This window comes from Stegodyphus dumicola, chromosome 7 (genome assembly GCF_044657685.1).
Source record: "Stegodyphus dumicola isolate Sdum_Otavi_A_Nest chromosome 7, ASM4465768v1".
In the NCBI taxonomy this organism is placed as follows: domain Eukaryota; kingdom Metazoa; phylum Arthropoda; class Arachnida; order Araneae; family Eresidae; genus Stegodyphus; species Stegodyphus dumicola.
The window spans coordinates 93,985,297-94,012,674 of NC_140774.1; the positions used below are offsets into that span (position 1 = coordinate 93,985,297).

The 27,378-nt window shown below is 34.6% G+C and overlaps 1 protein-coding gene across 1 annotated transcript; it reads right to left on the reverse strand.

Moving 5' to 3' along the window:
- Window positions 1-1,123: 1,123 nt before the first annotated feature.
- On the reverse strand, window positions 1,124-27,378 carry LOC118187473 (cysteine-rich protein 1-like). The gene is made up of 4 exons (XM_035357709.2): window positions 27,218-27,378; window positions 23,605-23,699; window positions 2,351-2,408; window positions 1,124-1,317 (listed from the first exon to the last, which is right to left on the reverse strand). The coding sequence occupies exons 1-4, from the start codon at window positions 27,261-27,263 to the stop codon at window positions 1,292-1,294; spliced, it is 225 nt and encodes a 74-aa protein (XP_035213600.1). The 5' UTR covers window positions 27,264-27,378; the 3' UTR covers window positions 1,124-1,291.

A 27,378-nucleotide genomic window follows, 5' to 3' on the forward strand; every position in this document is an offset into this window, starting at 1 on the left:
ATTTCAGTCATTATTTACGTCTCCTTAATTTATTAAACTGATTAATTTTAGCTCATTTTTCGCATTTTATACCATTTTAATAACTGAAAAATATAAAAGAAGGAACTTCTTAGAAATTAAAATGTGATTAAAATCTTTCTATTTAAGCACTATGTGCGCACTTTTCACATGACAACTTCATCAGTTTAAAAATATTATGGCTAAATTAATTGAAGAAAAAAATGTCTCGTTTGACGAACGGAACCTAGAGTTACGAACACTTAGATGGTAACAAATAGTTCTCAGGTAATGGTTTTAAAGTAAGGTATGACCCAAAATTAAGGCTCAAGTATTTCCAGAAACCATTATTTTAATAATTTCCGTTGCTTAACTCTCAATAAAAAGGTCTGGCAGCAAATGACTTATAGGACCACGAATTCGGTATGGAGAAAATTATTACCAATGTGTTGCAGGAACAGATTTTAAGAACTTTGGTATTTCAGCTTTTCTTTTAGAAGTTAACGGTGTAAACTAAGTAACGGAGGAGTTACTAAGTAACGATGAAACTGAGCTCAAGAGCAAAGAACTGGAATACCTTCTGAAATAGCAATAAAATGCGACTGAAGGGAAAGAGGAAGAAGAAAAGATAATCCTATGTCTTTGAAACCGCCGAATTTAAGCAAAATCGGCAAGGTGTAAAATTTTCTTGCAATAGTTTTGATTTCTTAGATGTTCCTTCAACTTAAGTAAAATGAATGCTCGGGTGTTTTTTTTTTTTTTTTTTTTTTTTTTTTTTCCCTGGCCATTTATGAAGGAAATGGCGAGGAGTTTTAGAACACTATAAAGGTCAACAGCATTCCCCTACAAAATGAAACCAAGTTGTTACTAAACAAGCGCAAATGTTTAATATTATTACCTGACTTTTTATAGCTTTTGTGGTTAACATCGCATATCAAATGTGGTTCATTTTGCAAAATATTCTTCGATCAGCTCAAGTGTGTTTGAGTATTTTCTATCTAGTTCGCATTATATTCAGCTAACTTAACAAAAAGTTTTATGAAAATGTAAATTGTGCAATTCTTTCACAGTAATTTGGCTGAAATTTTTTTTTTTTTTTTTTTTCAGTTTTGCTCTTCAAAAATATTATTATTAGCAAATACTGAACTATATTTTATTCCAAAAACTCAGTTCCTTTCATAGAGTTGCTATTACAATATAAAATTCGTAAAATGATAGTTAGCCTGAAATTTTAGACTTGAATAGATTTTGCTTTAGTAGTCCCACATGATTTGATTCTGAGTTTCAGTTGTTATTACTGATAATGCACTCTATTGTAACCTAAAAATGAGAAGAAAAGAAAGATACGTGTTATGAAACATGTAAGAGTTTTAAACATTTTAAAATGCACAAAACTGAGATCTCATTTATGTTTCCAATTTGTCTTAATTGGCAATTAATATCATCTGATCAAATTTTCAATTAATTTTAATACTTTAGAAGATAAAAATGGCATGTATAAGAAAAATATTAAAATATTAGGGGAAGATGTTTTGAGATTTCAGAATGCCTATCATCAGAATTTCTAAATTTACCTTAGAGTTTTGTCGTGTTTAGCTTTTGTTGTTCTTAACGCTCATGATGCACTACTAATTTCATTTTTACCAGATGTTTCAATACGTGTTAACAATTCTGGTCGGTACTTCATTTACACTGATATTCACTTATAATTCGATTATAGTAATGTTTCCACAATATGATTAAGTACATTCTGAAGAGGTGTAGTAAAATAGGTTAACAGAACTATTTCCCTAGCTGATTACATGTAATACAAATACCGATTTGGTAATACTTCCATCCAAAATCGTTACTTTCTGTATGTATTAAAATTTATAAATTATTTAAATATAAAAGTAGGCTATAAATTTGGTCAAAAACAGCGTTATGGCGGCTGTAAAACTAAATAAATTAAACAGTTTTCATATTAGAATTGTATACACATAATAATTAAAGTAAAAAAAAATTATACCTAAATTTAAAAATTAAAGAAAAAGAAGGAAAAGCATTAGAGTAACTTGAGAAAACCTTATGTAAAAAACACGCCTAGTAAATCTCAAATTAATATTGTGAAAAACAAGCGAAAATAGATTTTTGGCAAGTAATGTGATGACACAATACACTTAAATGTGGAAAAGGTTTTTGAAGCAGGAAACATGAAAAAATGAGCATTGCCATTGTCGAGACTTAAAGTCGAGTATGCATCCAATAACAGTACGAAAGCATGCAGAAAGGAGAGAAAAAATAGCTCATAACAGAAAATTAACATAAACAAAACTTTTTCGTAAAAATTTAAACCAAAAGTTTAAAAACTTACCTTTTGTGAAAAATAGGTTATTGTAGCAAGGACGGGCGCAGTAGGGCTTACCTTCTTTCTGTAATATAATGATTAAGTACTCATTTTGAGCAAATTTATACATCAAACATCGCCATCATTTACTTAAAATATCAATAAATAATTCTCACAAAAGTGCCAGTATTTTAAAAAATCATGACTCAGCAATGTATCTCAGGAGGAGATGGTGAATATTACGGGAGAATGCTAAGAAACTTGCTACAACTATTTGTCAATAATACTAAGAACATAAGAATTCATCAGAGCTTATCAAAACAATTTAATGAACAATAAATATTCCTTGAGTGGTGATTTCAGCGAAAACTATCTTTAACAGACGCTTCTCAAACTTTCTTAAAAGCTTAATTCCTCTAACTCTTCTAGTACAGACAATAAATGTATAGCCCCTCAATTCCATTTCGTCTGTAAACACATTTTGACGTTTTAATCTGCTGCATAATCGTGAACATACAAAAGGCAAAATAAAACTGAGTGTTGCTTACGGCTTGAAAAATAAGACGACAGAGAATGTGTTTGTGAATATGTGAAATACCCAATGAAAACGTGTGACACAGATTGCTCGGAAACTCAGTTTTAATTAGCTTTTCTTCGTATTTAGTAAACATTGTAAATATTTAGTAGACATTGTGAAAAAACTGACTCTCTTGCGAATAGATGCAGCAACGGCAGATCTGTAAGAGCTACCTTGCAGGGAATGTCTCATTTTGCGTCACTTCACTACAAGAGATCGACGTATTGCTTTTGTAAAAACTGCAGAGCTTATCTGTACAGTGGTCTGCATCTCGTGCAATAGCTAGAAACAGGCAACATAATATGAGTAAGCATACCACGTTCCCTGTTACTAATTTTAGTAACAGGCAAAATACATTTTCTGCAGAAGCAGAAGGACTTCGATAGAAGTTACTGGTGATGGGTGGAAACTGAACGACAAACGGATATTTTGTCTGACGAGTTACCCTCTTGAATTCTATGCAAAAATATGGGACGTAGAATCATTCTGCAATCGAATTCAGAATTCGTTCCAAACTAGTATATGATACAGTTAAGTTTCCAGTCATTATAGCCTTAGGCAGATAGTCCTCAAGTGCTTTGTCATAATAAAATAAACCAAACAGCCATTAAATATGTACGCATTTTTTAGCTTTCTAAGTATATGAGATTTTCTTTCCTATGGCAGGACTATTACGGTTATTCTATAATTACAACAATCTTTATCTGTAGAGACATTAGGTATTTTTTGGAAGCAGGCAATGATGAAAAATTAGTAACCGCCTTCACCGGGAATCGAGACATGGATCTCTGGAATACCGGCCCAGTGTGCAGAACCACTACACCACAAAGGCACGCTAGGAAAGTGGGAGAAATAACTTATATTCCCCTTTTTAAAGGGCGACTGAGGTTTTTAGGGGAGCCAGTCGCCAAATCCTGGATATTGAGAGTCATCAACCACAACCTTTTTAGTTCGGGTGCCACTGTAGAGACATTAGGTATTTTTTGGAAGCAAGTAAAGACGAAATATTAGCAACCGCCTTCGCCAGGAATCAAACCACAGACCTGAATACCGGCCCAGCGTGCAGAACCACTACACCACGAAGGCACGCTAGGAAAGCGGGAGAAATACCTGATAGGCTTTTCAAGTATATGTGATTTTCTTTCGTATGACAGGACTATAAATGCTCTGCGATATCCAAAGAATTTCGCAATAGTCTTTGCTGCCTTAAGCAATTAGACACGGAGAATCTTTCTTCAACCAGAAGACCCGTACAACTAAATACTATGAATTCTATCATTTTCTTCACCAAAATAAAGTTCTGAATTGAATACCAAAATCATATGGTCTCAACCCCCTCCAGAACCGTTGAAGCAAGATCAGCTGAAAACTCTTTTCCACGAAGTCCGAGACAATATGTCAAAAGTAGCAGTACATGCATGAAAACAATGAGTAACCGATATACAGAGGTCTGTCCAGAAAGTAATGAGACTGAAGTATTCACTCCAAACAAAAGGCCAAAGGGGCGGACTTTGCGGGAGGTTCGAGTGGTGGGGGCTATCAGCTACACAATGAAGTTAGTTGGCCTTGAGCCTTTCCAGTGCGCAGATCGCTTGGGAAGTAGACACGCGTTTGAAAGTGGCATTAGGTTTTTGCAATGCAGTGCAGTGTCGACCAGAGCATGAGATAAAGTTCGGTTCAAAATTTCACAAATCGGCTACTAAGACGTTTGTCATGTTAACAAGAATCATACAGGAAGGATTCTTTGTCCAAGGCTCAAGTGTTCAGGTTGGACAAAAGCTTCAAAGACAGAAGACAGGACGTCGATGACGAACAACGCGCTGGGCGCCCATCAAGTTCTTAAACTTCAGATAATCTGGATAAAATTAAAGCGCTTTTGCACTCTGATCGTCGGATGAGTGTCTCAGTGATTGCGGAGACGTCATGACTAACAAAATTGACTATGCATTAAATCGTCAGGAAAGAACTTCAATTCCGAAAATGTGCGCCAAACTTGTTCCAAGGATTTTGATCGACGGACGGAAAGAAAAAACCATGAGTGCATTTCGCGTGTTGGAGTGTGTAACAAGTGACCCTAAATTTTGAAGCGAGTGTTACCAGTGACGAAGCATGGGTTTTTTTAGCATGATACCGAAACAAAGAAACAGAATGCAGAGCAGTCTTTTGGGCTCTGATCACCAGATGAGTGTCCCGTTACGACTTACAAAATTTATTATGCATCAAATCGTCAGGGAAGAACTTCAAACCCACAAAAATTTGTGCCAGGTTTATTTCAAAGATATTAACCAACGGACAGAAAGAAAACTGTCAGTCGGTTTCGCGTGAATTGTTGTAGTGTGTAATAAGTGACCCTAATATTTTAATTGAGTGATTGCCGTGACGTAACATGGGTTTTTCAGTACGATACTGAAAGAAAGAGACAGACTACAGAGTAGCACAGGTCCCAATATCCTGTTCAAAAGAAGGCTTGAGGAAATCAAAATTGAAGTCCATACTCATTGCCTTCACTGACACCAAGGAATAGTGCCCAAAGAGTTTGTGCCACCTGGACAGACACTTAAAGCAGATTCTCACATGGAAATGCTTCAAAGGTTGAGGAATCGGATAGTGCACGTCCGCCTGGAACTCACAAACAATTTGATTCTGCACCGCGATAACGCACCAGTACAAGAATTCTTCAAAGCAATTCAGTTCCTGGAAAAACGCAAAGTCACAACGCTGCCCCAACCAAGGTACAGCTCCGATCTGTCAACACCGGACTTTTTTGTATTCCCTCGGTTAGAATCCAGCTTAATAGTTCATCGCTTTGACAATCTGGGGAACCTGCAATAAAAAAGCAACGCGCGTTCTAAACAGCATTTTCCAGCTAAAGATTTCCAGGCGGGCATCAGTAGGTGGCAGAATCTTTGGCAATGGTGCATTAATGAAAGAGCAGATTACTTTAAATAATATTAAGTGTCTGTCAAATAATCTTCAAATAAACGAATTTTATGGAATCACTCTCATTACTTTCTGAACAGACCCTGTATATGCTGCAAAAGTAACGATGTGATGAATTTATGTGAAATTTGCTGAGCATTTATTGTCTTTTAATTTAATAGGAATAATAATGTTTCCAGATAGGTACCGTGTACTCTCGTGTAATGTCCGCACTCACGTAATGTCCACATCCCTACTTTACAGATCAAATTTATGCAAAAAAAAGTGACTCGCACAATGTCTGCACCCCAAAAACTAAAGAATTTCTTACTTTAAAAGATATTTTTTTAACATCGCCTTTTTCCCTTCAGTAAATAACATTAGTCAATAAACATCTTTAAAGAAAGAATATACATTTGTTTTGTCTTTGTTTGGCGCCAGGATGTAAAGCAGAGACTTTCCTTGCATTCTGGTTCAACTGTTATTCATTTATAACATCGGCGTCAGTAATCCACACGGCAGACGCGATAATAAATGAATTTAGTCCAAACAGGTTTTTACTACACTGACTTTCAGGAATACTGTTTTGTAATGAAATTACTTTCTCCTCCTTGCTCTTGGAGCATTCGCATATTTCAAGCCTTCTCTTTTTATTTTTCGAGAAGAAGGCATTCCTATATCGCAATTCAAGGCGAGTGAAGGTTAGTTGATGAAATGAAATGGATTTTCATACCGTGCGTTAGAACAGAATTTTTCTTAATAATGTGTGCAAGATATTAAAAGAACCAACGTTTATTTAATTTGTGTAAAATTAAATATTAAAATTGTAAGTGTTGGTTAATTTGTGCCTCTATATTGTGCTCCTGTGTGAACTACGCGCCGAGTGCTGATAATTTATATTACATATGTAGATGGGAGAAAGTGAGTTTTTAAATTTTAGGTAGCTATTAGACAACTTTAAATTTGATACTTTTATTACTTATGCCATTTTCTTCCACTTATAATTGAACTTGTTTCTTTGAAATGAAATTTACACCCGAAATTACTCACGAGAATAAACGTGACATTTGAACAACCCGTGTTATGTCCGCACCTGCATATTAGTGATGTAATTTTAGTAAAAAATGTGCGGACATTACATGAGAGTATACGGTATATCCCAATTATATTATTACTCGATATACACAGAAAGGTTTTTCAAAACAGAGTTAGTCTAAAACTGTTTTGCTTGAATTTAAAGTTTTAATTGGCAGACTTCGCTAGCGTATTTTCGCAGATGTTCCTAGGTGCTCCAATTATTAAAATTTGCAAATTATATAGCTCTATTGCATTTTATCTCAAGAATAAATCGAACGATATTCCCCCGAAACGAGAAACTGTAAATCTTGGTGTGAGTTTATGTTTAAGTTTCCTTAACAAATTTTATTTAATTTGCATCTTTCATATTGCCTCATTTTAACCATTCCAGAATTTATGCAAGATTGAGTAGCGAACAGTTTCAGTTCAAAGTTAGAGAACAGCTCGTAACTGTGTGTGAGATTTTGGCTTGAACGCCTGCCTCTTGCCATTTAATTTAACATTTAACTATTAGCCGTTGCCTCGCGTCAGAGCAAAAATCTCAGTGTAGACTTAGTTGGTAATTTTTGAGCTTTCAGTCGCTATCAATAGTCAGCAGTGAAGCTTGTAGCCTGTTGTTCTCTCTGTTAAAAGATGCGGTACTAAAAGTAAATATTAAAACATCCGATGTGCATACCACATGAATTCCTTGTACGGAATATTAACGCATTTTTAACATTTCGCAGTATACAATATATTTATATTAACACATTATTATACGCATTTTTTTCTTGCATTGCATTTGAACTGATTGAATTAAATTTAATTCGTCGATAGCGCATAAACGGTTAATCTTATCGGGATGAGTGCGAAGCTTGGCGAAAGTTTGTAATTTGGCGAGGTTTTGATTTGGTTTCTGGCGGTATGTTTCACTGTGGAAAAACCTAGAGCTTTATTTCGGTGATCGTAATGAGTGCGAGTTAAGCGTAGTTAGAAAATTTTTTTTTTTTTAATTTGATTTTGAAATACTCGACTTTTCTTTAAAAGTTTTACTGTTTAATATTTGCAGGGGGTTAAGCTATGGTAGGTGGGAATGTCGGATTTCAGATAGCGTGAAATTTATAATTTATGAATGTTTTCGTTTAATTTTATTTAGCCGATGTTTTCCGGGGTAGTTAATTATGTTTTTTAGTTTTGTTTCTTGCATATGACAATCGAAAAATGTGGAATGTTTAAAGTTTTCAACGTTGTTTAGTGTGTTGAATTCCACGACGATAATAACTTGTAGTGAGTTTATGGTGCATCCGTAGTTAGTGAATTTGAATATATATACTTGATTGACAATTTTGGAGTCTGAGGAAAGTGTTATACAATTTAAAATTTTATTATTTTATTGTTCGTTACACTATTTTATCATTAATTACATAGATATGACTATGTTTTTACTTGTAAAGCTGATGGATTTTGCTTTACTCATCTAGTATTTTATCATCTCATTTTACTATTCTATTTACATAGAATAACGGCGTTTCACCGCTGCAAAAGCTAAAACTTGCTATTCTGTTTACGTTTAAAAATCACATCTTAGTTCTCACATTGGCGCCAAAAAACTAGCCAAATTTTGAAAGCCAAAATAGTTTGGCGCTGTCTTAGCCCGCTTATGGAAGATTAGTCGCATAAACCACAATAGAATAAATGCGCTCTTTAAAATTCACTATATTTGTTTACCATAGCGACACTCTGGACAAAGGTTCACTTAACAGAGTTACTTCTCATTAATTTTATAACTCAGAATGAGAAAAACATTATCTTCTAAAGAATTATCTAGTCGTTGCCACATGTCATATTCAAATGCTATAATAAATCTAGAACGATGTATAAAAGGAATTAAGCGAAAAAAAAAACAAAATAGAAACAGTTTGTCACAAACGATTCAGTATTTCTCAGTCAATTAAATTAGTTCTCACTTCGCGAAAAGGCAAAAATACGTAAAATCTCAAAATATCTATATTTAAAATTACGAAGTACATTTTAAACACTTATTTCTTCGAATAAATTCCAGAATGGATTAAGCATGATTTAATTTGCAATAATAAAAGAAGTTGTTAACTTTGTTGTTGCGAAGCTTAGTTTATCCTCTAGATTGGCAGCAAATCCACTTTTTGCTAAGTTTCAAATGTAAACAAATATGTCCCCTATGGTAAAAAGAATTAGGCTTAGCCGCGCTTAAACAACTTTTAAATTACTGATAATTCTACAAATATTGCATGCAGATTTATTAAAAACATAAAAACTTAACCGGAAAATAAGAACAACATCATTCAATTATTTATAAGCAAAAAAATGCACAATTTACAAACATAAAAGAATAAAGAAACTGAGATCAATAAGCCGAGTAACAGATTGGATATATATATACACATATATTTATATACTTTTGGTGCGGCCGATTGGCAACCAAAATTAGAGGTCCACATCTACATGTTATACCAGTCTTATATACAATTTTTCAGCGTTCTGGGGTTACTGCTTTTTGAGTTATGCGAGAAACGTACATACATACATATACATACGCACAGATGCCACGAAAAATTCTCTTCAGAATTCATTTTAAATCAGTTTTATCATTTTTTTTGGGGGGGAAGAAAATCCTTTATTCTGTCCTTACGTACAGATGTCACGCAAAAACATCGTTAAATTGCATTCGATAGCGGTCAAAATAGGTATTTTCGTAGAAATATAATACCCGAAATTTTCGCTATGAGAATATTTCCTTTTTACTTCGTACAAGGAAGTAAAAAAGGTAATTCGCTTGAAAAGAATTAATGCATTTAGGATTTAAAATCACTCCATAAGACATTATAAGACTGACGAATCCAAAATTATTGCAGTAAAAAATTTTCCCACTCCAAAGACCGCCAAAACTTTAGCGTGTTTATACTTATATTCGTATTATAGAATATTTATTAAGAATATCTTGGGCACTGTGGAACTCCTCTTCGAATTAAAAAGAAAGAATACGGGGTTAAAATAATCCGAAGACAAAGCCCTCAGTCTTATTAAAGCAAGCCTTGATTTTTGGCCCAGTGTTAAAAGCACCAGACCCAGAATAACTCTTTCAAATTTATACAGATGCATCAGACTTTTCAGTAGGAACATCTTACCGTGTTCGCTTCCAGCATATCATACTCTTCGGTTTTTCTCCGGGGGGGCTACCGTATTACATTTGATTATATGCCACCGTATCAAATGTAATACGGTAGCTAAATGTCACCGGTGGTCCACCATATCATATTCGACACGCGGAAAATGAATTTTTGCCCAAGCTTTAAATTCGTATAAATGATGTCAGAACATCGTGAAACAACTGAAAGAATGCCTTTAGTGTTAGCTTTGCTGTTATGAGTATTATTTGTTACTTTATTCTGCATATATAAAAACCCACGACGCTAACAACGTGTAGGAAAATCCTAGAAATATATCATGCAGTGCAAGGGACTTCAAAATTTTGTATATAAGCATGACAATAAGATGTAATAGCTGTAATAGCTTGGGTATTTAAATTCTTAAGTTTGCTATTTCATAATTTTTATGGGAGTAATTTAAATATGTGAATGTAATCATTAATACTAAATATCCCACTTCAGTTTATTTTGATTTAAACATCAACATATTTTTCTTTATAGTATTGTTGCGCGAGTACGAGTTAGTAATAGATTGAATGCACAAGTTCGTAATGCCGTCTTTTCTCGGTCATCAAGATGTATCTCTACTTGCCAATATCCACTCTTTAAATCAAGCGTCGAAAATTACTTGCTTCCAGAAAGAGTGTCCAGAATGTCCTGAATTCTAGGAAAGGGCGTAGCTGTCTTTCTTCGTAACTTCGTTCAATCGGCGATAGTCAAAGGAAAACCTATTTGAACCGTCTTTCTTCCTAACGAGAACAATGGGAGATACCCATGGACTTGCGGAAGGCTCGATGACATCGCTTTCTTGCATGTCCTTTTGAACTTTTCCTACCTCTTCCTGTTTATCAATCGGTAGACGTATTGGATGTTGCTTGATTGAAGGATGATCGCCGGTATCGATTTTATATTGTGTCAAATTCGTTCGACCCACGTCTGAGGACGAGCGGGAGAAAACATATTGAAATTCTTGAATGGCACGTTCGGTAGCATTCCTCTCTTCATTCTTAACTGTGCATTCTGCAATAACTCTGATATGATGCTCTCTGAAGACACGGATTCTGAAGTGCTGAAACCACTTCACCTTTCTTAATAACCCTCGCCTTCTCAGTTACATTGGATCGCCAACTCTCACTGAGATAACGGTCTCCGATAGGTCGACGAGTGCTGAGGCTACTAGCACTTCTTTCGGGCTGTTAAAGCTCTTTCGATATTCTACGATGCCGTAGAGAAAATTTCTATTTTCGGCTACGGATGCAGGAAGTAAATATTCTGTTCTTTTCCAAAGCTGATATTAACCTTTAATTTCCCATCAATGTCGATTTTATCACAGGACACAACCTGGAAGGTATCTCAACGCGACGTCCAGATGAGATTACCTTTCAATTGTTAAGCAAAATCTTTTCGATTGGTGGTAGCATTGGCTTCTCTGTCGATGATCATATTGCAAGGAACTCCATTGATATATCCCATGATGAAAAGTCCATTACTGGCACCACTCACTGCAGAAATCTGAAGCCCTTAAAACTTGGGCTTTTCATTATCTGGCAATCTCCGTCGCGCGAGATGGCCACAATTTAGTTTCCCTCTTTCTTGATAGGTGCGGTCTTAACTTCTGTGCAATGGGGTGTTCTGAAGCTCAGTCGTATGTGGCCTTGAGCACCACAGTTCCAACACTTTAGGGTCGGTTTCTTGTCGCTAATATTCTGTCTCAAGGAGTTCAGTTGTCTGGTTAAATCGTCTAGACGAGCAACCGTTTGATCACTGGTTCTTAGCCTTGAGCAGCTCTGATTGCGTGGCGGTGTCTACGAGTTGTTTGCTGGGCTGCCTCGAATTTCATAGAGTACATTAGAGCGTTTTTTAAATCCTTGACATCCGCCATTTGTAGTGCCTTCTGTATTTCCGAATCCCGAATGCCATCGATGAAGTACTGCAGGGATAGGATTTCCCTTGTTTCTCTCGGGCATTCCGAAACGACGAGATGGAACAGCCTTTCAATATTCGTGGCGAGCTTCTGGGGTGTTTTCATGGGTTTCTGTTGACAGGATTTTAATTCAAGCCTACTGTAGTCTTTTAAACATTTCTCCCAAAGTACAGCTCCAACGTGCAGCTTCCCAAAGTGCAGCTGGATAGAGCTTTGAAATCCACTCTTTGGTTTTCGGAAAGAGTTTGAAGAGTCTGACTCTGCTCTAAGAGAAACGGCGAGATGATGAGGCCTTAGATTGGAAATCCCATCCATTCGCTTCAGCCACTATAGAAATTTTCGTCTTATGCACTTGCCAAGAGGTCTTCCCATCGTATGTGAATAACTTCAGGGAAGGACGAACAGGCATGGGTAAAAATTTAAAACTATCAGAATTGCACCCTGCCGTCGCTGCGAATTTCTTCAAGGTATCAATTTCTTTGGCGACTACAAAATCCCTACCATCAATTTGTTGTAGGACAACAGAAACTCTGTCTTCTATTTGTTCTTTCACAGAACAAACACTGTAATCGATTTGTTGTTCCACGGCAGAAACTCTGTCTTCTATTTGTTCTTTGACAGAAAAACCTTTTTCCTCAGTATGTCCAACTTTATTTTCAACCACATCTATTCTATTTTCCCTAGCCTCAATTTTTTTTTCTATTATGCAGGTGATTTCTCTTTTCATTTCCTCTTGACATGCTTCAAGCTTTTCTTGAACGGCTTTCATCTCTCTTTTAACTGTTACTTGACCAGCTTCCATCTTTCTTGAACGGCTTTTATCTTGTCTTTAACGGATTCTTGGCTAGCTTTCATCTATTTTTGACTCGCTTTCATCTCTTCTTTAAATGCAGCAAAGGCTGCCAGCAACTGCCTTCATTGTTCTTCCATTTCTCTTGTCACTGACATTCAAACCCACTTCTGACACCAAAACGTTTTGCGTGCGTACAGGTTCGTAATAGAATGAATGCACAAGTCCTATAAAAGGTTAATAAAATGTATTTTTATCAGTAAACATATAACGAAACACAGAAATTTTCCTCAGAGTTATTCGTACGAATGCTCACAATATCAGGCAGTAATAATCAGTAGAACGCAAATACGTTAAATAAAACGCAATTCACAGTGTATTTAAAGAAAAAGCTAATCTGATCTCACCGCGAATTCTCAACAATAACAACAATTGCTAACTAAACAACTGAGCTAAGAGTTCGAAGTTTCGCTGATCGCCGTGAGTAACAGTTAAAAAGACGTGTTGTTTTCCGGCCGTCTGGAATTTCTAGCCTCTACGGGCACTTGAAGTAGACTGAGTGCTTGACCGAAATCCAGGAGAATAGTATTGAAGATGGAGAAGGCTCTTATGCGGCATGATAGCCAGCTATTTAATGTGTATATGATGGAGCCCAGTACATGAACATTCTAAAGTAACTAACCTATCCACAGCTACTACATATGTAAAATGCACCAGGGTAATTTATGTGTGTTTATTTATTGATGTATATATGTATGTATGGATCATTGTAGAACTGGCCTGTAACCAGGAGGTACGTTTAATTATTAGTGTGGAATGTTTATGTACTTGCAACAACGTACGCATATGTAAAACAAATATTATTGCAACAATATATTCCCAGCGTTTAAACCTAGGTGCACATTAAATGCACCACGGTAATGTTTAATTATTAATGTATAATATTTATCTAACAGCTGCAGTACGTGCGTCGGTATACAATTATTGTATTGTAAATTACATTTATTGTAAAATGTTTTAATATCAGTTTAAAATGCTGAAATTTTAATATACAGCACCAACAAAAGTTTCTATTAAGCTCCTGACGCCGCCTTTCAGGGGCGCCGAAGAATTAATGCGTTATACAGTTGCGGATTCCAAATGATACCCGAATAGTGTAGTAAGACGCCCTGGTGACCGGATTCGCTCTCACCTGTCCCCTGCCTGTCCTATTCTGCAAAATGCAACCTTTTAATAACACCTAATAAAATCCCAAAGTTTGATATTGTATGCCATGGGGTGCAGTTCTCTAGTAAGTTAGTATATGTAAGCTATACCATTTTTGTGAATGACGTGGTGCCCCATATACTTGTTACTGTAACTAGATCAAACTCATGAAAACCGTTGCCGATTATGGTGAAAGCCTCACGATTTCAGCGGAATCAATTAAGATCGTTTTTAAATAAGCACAAATTTTCTCTCGACTACTATGTTCAAACCATAAAAGGTGGAATTAAAATTCAAGTTAACCTGGCTGCTATTTACCGGCAGATGACCAAAGTACTTACAGATAAGGAAATCCTTGTATCATTGTTTTGAGCTTCCTGAGAATAAGTTCATGAAAGCTGTTATCAGTGGTCTTCCAGCCTACTTCAAAGAAGACTTAAAAGAGAAAGGTTTCGACGTTGTGTTTTAAAAGTTAAGCAGCTTACACGTTGCCGCAACGGTGAAGAGTTTAATCTTTCCCTTTTTCTGGTCATTCTGACCAAGAAAGATTACAGTAAAAATATCTACAACCTTTAGTTTGTGTTATAACCTGTAGTTAGTATGAAACATCATATTGAACGATTTAAAGGCCGTGCTCGAGCACTACCGCTGCCAGGGGTTTCATCACTCTGAATCACAATGTCATCATGATCCTAGATGTGTTAAATATGGAGACGCACATCAATCTTATCAGTGTATGAAAGATCCTGCTACCTCATCCCCGTGGTGTGCTAACTGCCAATAATCAGAACACACATCAGATTTCAGAGGCTGGATGCAATTTCCTAAACCTAAAGCTCCTCCGCAACCCAAATCATTCAATGATAGATTACAAATAAATCGTTCGCCCAAGCTGTGTCTGGAGGTCTTGCTCCTGAAACTCTAACTGAAGCTAAAAACGTTTTATCCGAACTGAAAATGTTCGTCTCTGGGATTAAAGAGACTGATCTCTTGCATCTCAAGAAATTACGCGTCCTGCTCCATCCCACAGATAACTACATCAAAAAGTGCTATACAATCCATTTTCACTGAGTGGAATGCCTGTGGTCTTCCTACTTCCCTACAAGAACCCCAACATTTTATGATTGAAAATGACATTGATATTGGCAATTGTTTTAAAATTAGTAGTAATTGGTATTTAAATTTAAACTGTGATGTTCTAATGTATGATCTAGTATTCTAATGTATGATGTTCTTGTGTAATTATATGCCATGATGGTTTTACTTTCAGCGCCATTAAGGCACAATTACTACAACCGAGCCGGACATACAGCTAGCAAGTGAGCTAGCTAATCTTCTACTAATATTACCTACCTAAATACAAATTTCGTAACAGCATAATGCGTTAAGTAGCATATGTAATAATTCAAATGCTTCAAAACAGCATGTTTTATAGGAATTATTTTCGCGTATTAAACTCAGCTTTCAAACAGGCTTAGGTACACAACAGCGTTCACAGCTTCAAGTCACGGGCCAACGAGATGACTTCATTCTCCCGAGGCCGGAGCGAAAAGCTTAAACCGGTATCACATTTACTACCGTTCCTCAACACGAGTCAAAAGGAATATTTCCACGAATTTTCATTATCAAAATATCTGGCTGACTTGAAAACCAGTCCTGTGGGGAAAAGTTACGAGAGGCACAGCTTTAAACGAAACATTTTCAGTTCGATAGTAAAATGTCCCGCTTTGCTAGTCGGGACATCTTCCCTAATGAAACACATTTTGGTCAAGAAATCTCTAAAGGTAGGAAAAAGAGAAACTTATTTTTCGGAAAAGTTTCTCCTTGTCTCACGAGTCCTTAAATGAAATAGCTTTGTTAATGCAAAAGGGCACGAAAACGCATATTTTTCAGAATTATGATCCCGGTGGAAAGGTACAATTTTGTGGCTGATTAGGATGCGATCGCACGTGTCTTTGGGATGAAGGAAATTAGGATCTCTTTTTTCGGAGAAATGGGTTTCGACTTTCGTGTATCATGCGCCGTTGACAAAGTTGGAAAATGAGAAAAAGTATCGCCAAGAATGATAATGTGAATCTTTAAAAGTCCAGGAATAAAATTTGGAATTTAAATGTCGCTCTAGAAGGAAAATAAAATTGCAGATGCGTTATCGAGAATTAAAACACGAAAACTGAGATAAAGAGAAAGGCAAAAATTTCATTACGACAAAAAGACGAAAGTAAACGAATAAAAAATCAAAACAAGATTTTAAAAAGTACTGCCATATGCGGTCAACTGCGGAGAAAAAGGACACAAGCAAATTTCACCCAAACTTTAAGTGCAGTGTCTAATATAGTTGTGAAGAGAGGAAACGTGATTGTTTTGCAAAGCAATGTAAGACAGATCATTTTCAAAAATGGGAATCAGTTGAAAAAATTCTATTACAAAAGTGAAATGCTCCTTTCGAGAGAAAGGCGAGTTAGGCAAAGGCCAAAAGACCTCAAAGGCAGACAAGATGGTAGATATGACGGCCAAAGAAGGTTTTTTTATTTATTATGTGCTCCGCCCTTAGGCACTACACGGAAAAATAGGAGAGAGGGATACCCCATGGAGATCTTTTTAAGGGAAACTGACTCGTATCCACGTTACACGTGGGAAAAACCACGAGAACGCCTATTCAGCCAGCCCGTTCGCCGGGAGTCGAAACCCGGACCGAACTACCAGTGTTCAGCGGCCGTTACTGCCCCAAAGAAGGTTTCGTTAAGCAGCAGCGTAACTCGTTCCTGTCAAGTACAGTAGCCCAGTGGATTCTACAAGAGATCTTAGGATACGTCCAGAAGCTGAGTAGATTCTACAAGACTGCGGCTCTATCCCAAAGAGACTAAGCGGCCTTCTTGAGAACTTCATATGCGGGTGGCCCTATTCCCCAGTTATTCAGCCCAATATGTTCAAGAATTGCCATATAATAGCAACGAATATCTCAGAAAGTGGTGTATTGAACGCTGAAATGTACTTAAGATGTTATTTGTTAACTTTTCAATGTTAAGTTTGCCTTTTTTTTTTTAAACCTTTCTACAATCAAGTTGGTTTTACCATTAAAATTACAAATTCGAAGTCGAGTTATTGCAGATTTTCTAGAATTAAAATCAAGAATAAACTAAGTAAGATTCAAATCCAAAAGTTAATATCAAGCTTGTTTCTCCGTATATAAACACTCAAGAGAAGTAAAGGTGAATGAATAGTGAAGAATTTGATTACAACAAATATGAATTAGGTTTACATTTCAAACAATTAATAATGCACTTGAGCAATTTCCTGTGCAGCTACAACTATCAGGAGCCTATGCATATATTGCTCAGTTTTAAACACCATTGACTCGTAACTCGTCTCCTGACTTCTGAAATAGCGTCGATATTATTTTCTGCATTAGCGTCATGCAGATTGTGTAAGGAAGGGTTAGCAGCTCTCACATCATATTGCAGCATACCTCATAAACTTTCGAATAGATTAAATTTATGTACGCTTAGAAACGAACGCAATCTGAGGAGCTCTTTTTCGTGTACTTTAATTATCGAGTTATTGCACGAAGTATATTTTCTTCGTGCAATTTGACAAGTATATTTTCTTGTTAAAAGAAAGAAAAATGGATTAGACCTCTTGCATGCAAAGATGAAGACTGAAACGTTCTTATTACTTGGATGATCATAAATATCCAGCCCTATATATTGATCAGTTTTTTAGAAAGTCCAACTGCATTACCATGTTTTTATCCTACAATTACAGAATATGACATGTTTTTATCCTACAATTACAGAATGTAAATGGCACCATTTACGTCATATATGTCAATCAGTGTGGTGCTAAAGTAAACCTCGGTCATCTCTTTCCGTCAGCCGAAAATTCATTATAAATGTTCCTTGACCCTTTCAGGCATTGTTTTTATAGGTTATGATGTACGGACACTAAGAAATTTTTTGAAGCAGAAGAGAAAAATAGCTCAATGCCCTCATTGGGACTCGAACCTGGACCCCTGGAATACGCGCCAAGTATGCTAACCGTTACCACACGAAGCCATGCTGGAAGGAGGGAGAAAATACCTTATATACTCCGTCTTTTAAAGGGTGACTGGAGATTAGGAGACCCTGTCGCCAAATCCTGGTGGTAAAGAAGCATCATTCACCACCTTTTAGTTCGAGCGCCACTGTAGAGACATTAAAGTTTTTTTTTTTTTTTTTTTTTTTTTTTTTTTTTTTTTTTTTTAACAGGAGAAGAGAAAAATGAGCAGTGCGTTCGCCGGGACTCGAAACTGACACTCCGGAATACGTGCCAAGTGTGCTAACCATTACACCACGAAGGCGTGCAGAAAAGAGGGAGAAAATACCTTATAATTTTTCATCTTAAATATACATTTTAATCTCTGACTGTTAAATTCAGGAGTTAATATTCGCAATCCGTTTCTAAGATTCTAGTCATGACACTGATGCTTATTTTTAGGACCAACTGACGAATGTGAGTGTTTCCTCTGGTTGTTCATTCACGGTAAATGCAAATGTGAAAGTAGCGAAAAAATAATGAAAATTCCAGGATAAGGAGAGCTGTACTTTTATAACGGCTTCCCTTGAAAGCCTGATTGTAATTGAAATGTGGAGGATATTAACTAATAGGGGAGAGTTTTTCCAAGGCTTTTACCAGTTGTAATAAGTAGGTATGTTACTCCATATTTAGTGCTGGAAGTATCTTCTTACGCTTTTATGTTTAAAAATTTGATAATTATTTTCTTTTATTTTCACCAATAATAACAAGAACTTTAAAACCATACAAAATACTTATTAACATCGTATATAACAAATCATTATTTTGATCGATTTTCACATTACAGAGATAGAATTTTATTTTAAACTGCATTTAAAAATTTCTTTGTTATATTAATTTTAAATAAAGTTACATAATTTTTTTACCTTTTTATTAAACTTCATTATTTTTGCTTAATTTTTTCTGTCTCTCATTATTTAATATTCTACCCGAATGAAAAATTTTTATTTACGTATTTTTTTTCGTACCAAAAATTTTATTCATATTCCTTTCTTTCTGATTTGACTTTTAGTTTTCATTTATTTATTTTTTTATGTTTAACTCTTTCTTTACTTTTAACGTATGCCTTTACTCCATTTCTAATTCATTTGCATTCATTTCCCAGGAGCAGCTAGGAGGCTTCCAGCTGTCTCCAAACTACTAAAGCACTTCGGGCCTTTCCTCTTTCTACTAAAATCATGGACCTTAATAATAAGAGATAGACTAACCCAGTGGGCGGGGCGCACGTCACTGACATGTCTGCAAGAAAGTGTAGGGACGATCTGATTTACTTTAACACTGAAACCTATGGCGTTTGTATCACATAACTCTTTTTAATTATAAAATGTGATACGTTGTATAGGTATGAGATTATGAAAGCCACAGTTTTTTCCAAATAGGATTTAATATATCTAATTAAAATACTTTTTACTGCATTTCACGCATTTTTTCACGCGTAATGCTTCTACAAACATCTTTACTTTTGTAAAACAGTAAAAACTCTAGGCACAAAATTTATGAACTTAATTTTGCGTACAAAGACAGTAAAATTATATAAGATTGATAGTACGTTATGCTTTTAAATAAATAAGGTAAAATTAAACAAGACCTGATAATTTTTTTTTAAATTTAATGAACGTTTTCAGGCAGTGATTTTCCAAACTTAATAACATTACAAAACGATCATTTATTTGATTATATGATCATTAAATTATTAACATTAAAGTGGATTATTTATTTTTAATAATTCATAAAATTCGGAGAATAAAATTTTCTGAGTGTAATGAAGGGGGAAAAAAGATAAAATAAAATTTTCTGAGTGTAATGAAGGGGGAAAAAAGATAAAATAAAATCTAGAAGCACTCAGATTTTATATTACGCTCAAGAGGAACCTTTTTTAAAAGTTTTGTGTGTTACCTATATTTATTGAATGTCATGTTCTTCGCCCGTAAACCACATACATTTGAAAACAGCATATCTTTAGAATTTCTGCTCTGGAGATAAAACTGTTATTTTCCGTACAGTGCTCTCTCTGAACTCGTTGAGTTTGTTAATCAAAAATTCGTTAAGGTTTTACATAATATGAACTAGATTAAAACAAATTCGAAATTCGGCCGTCCAGATGCCCATGTTCGGGTGGAGGATTACATTATTCAAAATTTGATGGCTCTAGATACTGTCGCTTTGTCACAGTGCGAGAAACATACATGTATTCATGCAGATTCTTCATTATTTAATTTCTTTACATATAATACAGGGCGATAATATTTTGTAACAACAAATTGCAAGGAGATACGGACATTTATAGTAAAACAGCGCAAAATGCCGCTTCGAAACTAACAGCCTTTCTAGGCTACCGCCACTTTGGGCTAATAAATTAAATTAACAGTAAATAAAAAAAAATCTTATGCAGAACTAAAAATAAATTTTAAAAAAAAAATCACTATAAAATACAAGCAAAATTAATTATTACGGTTAAATACAATTTTAATATTAGAATTAAATGCATAAAAATGTTTAAGGAGTCAAAAGTGTTTATCACTATGATGTATTAATATAATTGAAATACAATTCCTTCATAGAAATTGTCCTATAATACTCATCTATAATTTTAAAAAAGCAGCATAATTTAGAATTTTAAAGAAAACTTTCAAAAATTCGTTTTTAAATATTTTAGTATTTTTTACTTATTTACACTAATAAAAAGAATACAAATTGCAAGAGAAAACTGCTTGTTTGAAATTTTCTATTATTTCATATTTAAAATATTATTTTCAAAAAGATGTAGTTACACATTTCCTTAGATCATAGGAAAAGCTAAAAAAATATCCAGTCCTGAAAGCATGCAATAGTTTTATAGTTATTTGGAACGTTAATTATGCTTGATAAATATGCTAAATTTTTAAAAATCAATCTCAATTTCAAAAATAAAAATATGTAGAAATTCTTATTTGTGAAATGAGGCGCTACAACCAGCTTTTTCTTGACAATTATACACGCTGCAATAGGCAACCACTGTTAAATTTCTGCAAGTCGTCCCTACTCCTCCGGATGTGATCAAGGTGACAGCCGGGAACGCCTCAGACGAGGGAGAAAACCCGTTTGGGTTAGTCTATTTCTTATAAGGTCCATGTTTAAAATGACATCATTCATTTCGCATCACACATAAACGTTTGTTGATAACTTTTAGATACTTACAACTTATTGTGGCGCAAGTGATTGTTGATACCTCAAAGTGTTTCTTAATCTGGATATATAATAAAATGTGTTTCTAAATCAGAGTTAATTCACTGTAAAAGCATTCAGTCATTTTGTAGAATTCCTGTTGTTATTGCTTGAGCTTCATTTCTAATGCATTTCCTCTATTTCATTCGAAGAGTACATTTATCTGATAAAAATTTTAGCAATGATATACAGTCTTTAATCCTTAATTAAGATTTTAAGTCTTTAATCCGGACTTGTCGGGACTTCGGCAATTCCGGATTATCGATTTTTTCGGATTATAGATCATCAATTTAAATCTGGTAAGATGGCATGCCGAAATTATAAAATTAAAAATATGAAACCGTAATTTATGAAATAAAGAGCAATTATGATCTAAAGGGTATCAAAATTTACCAAAAAAAAAGCTTAATATCTATTTGTTTACTTTATTAAACATTTCTTTCAACCCACGCATGCGCAAAGCATACATTACGCAAAGTCGAAATTAGATTAGAAAACTGCAACTAGAAAACTATTTGATGTGTATTCGTGATATCATTATAAAATGATGAGGAATTTGATTTAAATCATATCAAAGACGGATTATATCGAGATGAAATGCTACATTTAGTAAAGAATTGTAAGCCGAATAAAATAAAAACATCTGCCCTGAAGATAAGGATAGTGCTGACAGATCAACTTCCATTTCATTGCGCGCCGCGACGTTTCCCCCACCCCCCACAGAGCAGCGTGAAATTGATAAACAGATTTTGGAATGGTTAGAGAAACAAAGGATATGCCTTTATCCATTTTTTGCAGCAATTCCATTTTTGGTTTGATGGACAAAAAGTGGAATTGCTGCAAAAAACATGCTTTCGCTTTGTAGATCCTTTGGCAGCTCCATAATCGGAAACTCTTTTTGACATAATTGAAGGTTCAAGCTTACTTTTTGTAAAATTGCTCTAACAGTCTGCAAAAAATAATAAGCTGGATTCAATTCGAAGATTAAGGAACAACGCAATCTGCAACATTAACTGAAATAGATAATTAGATAATTTTAGCTTATCTTATACCGTTCGTTATACATTAAACGCGCATGCGTAAAGGTATTATGCACATGCGTTAACGCATTGCGTTTACGCATGCGCAGAAAGTTTGTAGCTTTGAGGTCCGGATTATAGATCATTCCGGATTATGGACGTCCAGATTAAAGACTTTTGACTGTAATATAAAGAAATGTGAATTCTATTAATATGTGACTAAATATTCGAAGTACTTATTTTCTATATCCAGGAAGATATTTTCATGGAAAATTTCCAATGGACCTGTCTTGTAATCATACACTTGCAGAAAATCGGGTTCAGAATGCGTTTTACTCTGCCATGATAGCTGCTGGGTAATTGGCAGTGTTTATAGATTTTGCACCTCAGCTGTTACTAAAGTTGTAAAAACTATCAAAAATATAGGGTGTCATAAATTTAATTGCAGATTTGTCAACAAATCAAACCTAATGATCGAGTCGTTCGTAAGGAATTTTCTATACACTTTCTTGACTGCATCATTGATGATGATCAGTTGCTTAAAAAAATCGTTTTTAGTGATGTAACGATATTTTATGTTTGAGAAGAAGATAAGCAACATAACTATAGGATCTGAGTGAGAGAAAACCTGCATTTTGTAAGAGAAATTGAGTAGGGTAACTCTTAAGTTAATATTTGATGCGACTAACTCAAAACAAAGGGATTTTTCTTGGAGTCATTAATTAATTCGGATGATTTCTTCGATATGCTCAGATTGTTTTTGGTACCGCAATTAGAAGAAATGCAGTCAAACTTTTTTTTTTCAAAGGAATGGGGACCTCTGTCATTGGGCTGCACATGTATACATGTTCCCTGAAATATTTCCACATAGGCTGGTAGAGGTGAACCCATTTCCTGGCCACCATGTTCTCCGGACGTTGCACTACTCAATTTCTGTTTTTTTTTTTTTTTTTTTTTTTTTTTTTTTTTTTTTTTGAAATACCTGAAGAACCGAGTTTATGCTGCAGAGATTCGCACCAGCAAAGAACTGCAAACTCGAATTACCCCAGAAACAGCTACTATGATTTCGCAAAGGCTTAATCCCTTTTGGAATGAAATCGAGAACAAATTTCAAATTTTCCGAGCAAATGATGATGCTCATGTTAAAGTGTACTATTTTAAAATTCATTGAAGGGCTAAATAAAATTCCGTCAGTCTTTTTTCTTTAGCTTAAACCGGTGAATAAATTATGGATACCCTGTAGATCAAAATAGCGTCATATGTTATATAGTACAATTCAGTATAATTTGAAGGGGTGTAAAGCTGTAACATAATGGAGCAAATAACTTACGCAACAAGCTCTGGTGGCTTCCACTACTTTATTACATTTGGCACAGCGTAAACAACTCCGGTGCCACCATCTGCTCATACACATGACCCTCTCCGCTGAAAGAGGAATATTCTTTCACTTCCAGTATAAAATTAAAACAAAAATTATGTAACAGAAGGCAAATATATATATATCTATATATATTATATCTTTAACAAATTATTAAAATAAGTAAAAGCAGATCTGTAGAAATAAAGAACGGAATCAATGAAATTAGAATTGCATTCTCTCATACAACGTTTAAGATCAACGTCTAACAAAGTTTTGACAATTCGAATTGAGAAATGTGAATCACATAGTTACAAATTCTGATGAAATAAAACACTGCAACCATCACTCAAATGAAATAAGCTTACTGTTCGGATGCTCCGCTGAAAGAGAAGGTTGTTTTATTAACTCTGCACATTTAAAATCAAAACAAGAATTCTGAAGCACATCAAGTAAATAATAAAAAGATAGAAAATTAATGCTCAGAATAAACTAATATTTAAAAAACATTTTGAAAATTTTTATTTTAAGTGAAAAATGGAAAAGGGCATTAACGATAACATCCGCTTTGCAAAGAAATTCTCTTCGAGCTCTATTACTGGAATTTTTGGTTTGAAGCAAGATCATGCATAAAATTAAACACGTGCTATTCTGTAATTTCAACGTATATTTTTAAAACATATCAAAGCAAGTGCTTTTAAGATGCTGCTAGAACACTTTGCTCTTATAGGCAAAAATAAACAAAAAATACCTTTCTTACATTAGAAACCTTTATTTTCCAAACAGAGCATTTTTTCGGTACTATTCCGTTTTGAGGACCGTAAAAAATCGCCAAACTATCGTTGATGCCAGTGCTGCCAAAAATAATTGCGGCAACCCTAACGCAAGAAAGAAGTATAATAGTAAATAACTATTTAAAGATTATTGTTTTAATTTAGATAAAAGGTTAATTTCATATAATACTTTTTTATTATTATAATTTATATGAAAAAGGCTAAACCTGACTGAATGGAAGCATAAGAGTAAATAACTATTTCAAATCATTTTTAAAATTTATATAAAAAAAAGCTAAACATAACTGAACGGATTCCTGCATCGCTATTTCGCTACCGAGTTATCGCTAAAGCATAATTTCATCTTGTTGGTTGTTCAAACATAATTTTCTATAATGAATGATGCCTTTTCTTTGAAAAAATTCTTGGTAAAGTGCAGAATCGCCCACTTATTTGTTTGGCAATTTTTACAAGGTTAAAAACAATTGAATTTTTATCAATTTTCTTTTACTTTTTAAGTGAAAATAGTCCGATGTGTACATAGATAAAGTCAAGGGTGTGCGCAGTGCCTTTTTTGTGATTTTTTTTAAAGTGAAAATAGGTCGATGTGTACATGGATTGCAGACTTTTCGTCATGGGCAGTTCCAAAATTGTTAAATCTATAGGATATCAAAAAAGGATTTGAAATCAAAAAGGATTTAAAAATTAAACTAGTATTTCAATGCCGTCTTAAGAAATATAGAACTATCTAAAATTACGCAATTTGAAATCAGTGCGTACGCTAGATTTGGCGCGCTGTTAAATGGGCGCGTTTGCTAGATTTGGCGCTTTTGCGCATACATTTTCGCTGCAATTTTTTACGGTCCTCAAAATGAAATAGTACCATTTTTTCTTTTTGGAAATGTTCGTGACCATGGAACTAACGGGCTGGAGTATCTTTTAGGCATACTTTTATATCAAATTCTTATGTTAGAACACTGATTTTCTAATAAGTACAATTTTCCTCATAAAGGAGTCAGATTCGCATTAGTTTATAAGGATGACTAGCCTAGAAAAATCTAGAGAAACTAGAAAGAGAAGATTAAAAATAACATTGATATTATATCTGTTCCATCACGTTAAAATAGGGAAGACTGTAGATAATAGCATTATAGAAATGTATCCGAAAAAAAGTGATTTTGAGGACATACGAGAAGCGGTTTCTAAGCTTTCAAACTAGCTTTAAAAGACACTACTTGTTCCGGAAAACTATTACAAATTTATAAGGAGCCTTTTCAAGCTATGGTTGGAAAAAAATCAGCAACAGATGTCTTATAAAATCATAATAATATCAGATAGACTAAGAGTAACAGTTTTTCACCATTCGTATATAATGGAAGAAACAAAGAGATAAACAAGTCTGAATAATATGTTCATCATATTTTTATTGAAGATATTCTTCATTTTTATAAAAAAACCAAAAGTGTGTTTCTTGGAAATGATGATTACGACAGAATGAGGAGCGAAGATCCTTGCTGACGCTGCAGAAAACCAGCAAAGTATGATATTCATCAAGGAACGGGAAGTTTTATTGTGCGTTCGCTAGAGACAAAAAGCAGTGTAATTCTTATGAACTCTTCAGGGTTGATGAAATAGTAAGTTCTAAGCTCTATTGTTCTCATTTCGCTCTGCTGACTGCAAAAACTGATAAGAAGTTGCCTCCAATACTTAAACGAAGATGAGAGCTGCTATTTCATGGAAACGCACATGTTCCCTGTGAAACACAGGTTGTAGCAAGGCGGACACCTGTACATCCATTTTAACATATTAGGTATCGCCGGGCTTTGCTAAATATTATGGTTTCGCCCCGAATGGAATTCTAAGGGAGCGCATCACAGAGGAGCAGTCCGACAGTCTCCCATCCCTCTTTCCTTACCATCAACCTCTCGAGAGGATTTCGACTCACCCTGTATTTTATGTGCCCACTTGCCGTACAGTCACTATACGCTTACCGACATATATACCTTCTGCGGGATTCAAACCCTTGACCTTCGGTACGCCAGTCACACTAATTATTATCTTGTCTGGGCGGCGATCTATGAAACACAGAAAAATCAGATAATAGGGCTTAGAAACTCCTTTCTTGCCTACCTTATAACTTAGATATAGTTACTTCATAATACCATTTATTTTGCTCGATACAACACTTCTTATATGATTAATAAAAAATTGAAAGCATTTATGCAACATGGTATTGAACACTCCCTGCACCAGACATCCGCATGTTCCTCAAATAGTGTCAACGTCTTGGTTTGCAGGTAGAAAAAGTCATAAAATGGCTACTATTCTCTGTTGTCCTTATAATATTGCTTAAAAGTCCTATAAAAATATAGAACACCTGGAATAACTTTTTATAATATTTTTACATATTCTACTATGATTCATAGTACATATACTTGTAGTAAACATAATTTTATCCTTAAATATTAAAGGAAATTTTTCAAGCAGTTGATTATACAGAAATGTAATTAAACTTTAGTCTTAAACAATAAGACTGTGCAAAATCAGAAAAAAATATGTCACCTTTTCAAAGGTGAGATATTATGATTTTAACAAAAATAACTTAAAATAATATATTCCTTTTTGCCAAATCAATTGTTTACTAATTTCACAATATCTTCAATTCTAATCAAATCAGTAAATTTCGGAAGTAATACTATTCCGAGCTGAATTCATATTACATATTCTAACACACTTATTTTAGCCGCCAATAGTCCTATCTACAAGGGAAAATACTTAAACTGTAGCTGTGAAGGGGAGAAAATATTACTCACCATAATATACTAAATGACCACAGTTTGGACAAGTGGCTTCAAACATTTTCTAGAGTCTCTTTCAGAAATCAATACTATTGCATGGAAACTTTTGAGGTGGAAAAATCTATTTGATGGACAGAAATTAGTAGCTGAAATACAAGCCCAGAAAGAAATTTGAA

Coding starts and splice junctions, on each gene's coding strand:
- LOC118187473 (XM_035357709.2), bottom strand. CDS start 27,263: ATGTTTGAAGCCACTTGTCCAAACTGTGGTCATTTAGTATATTATG. Junction 2,409..23,604: donor AAGCCACCAGAGCTTGTTGC/GTAAGTTATTTG, acceptor ATTATATTACAG/AAAGAAGGTAAGCCCTACTG. Junction 1,318..2,350: donor TAACCTATTTTTCACAAAAG/GTAAGTTTTTAA, acceptor TCTCATTTTTAG/GTTACAATAGAGTGCATTAT.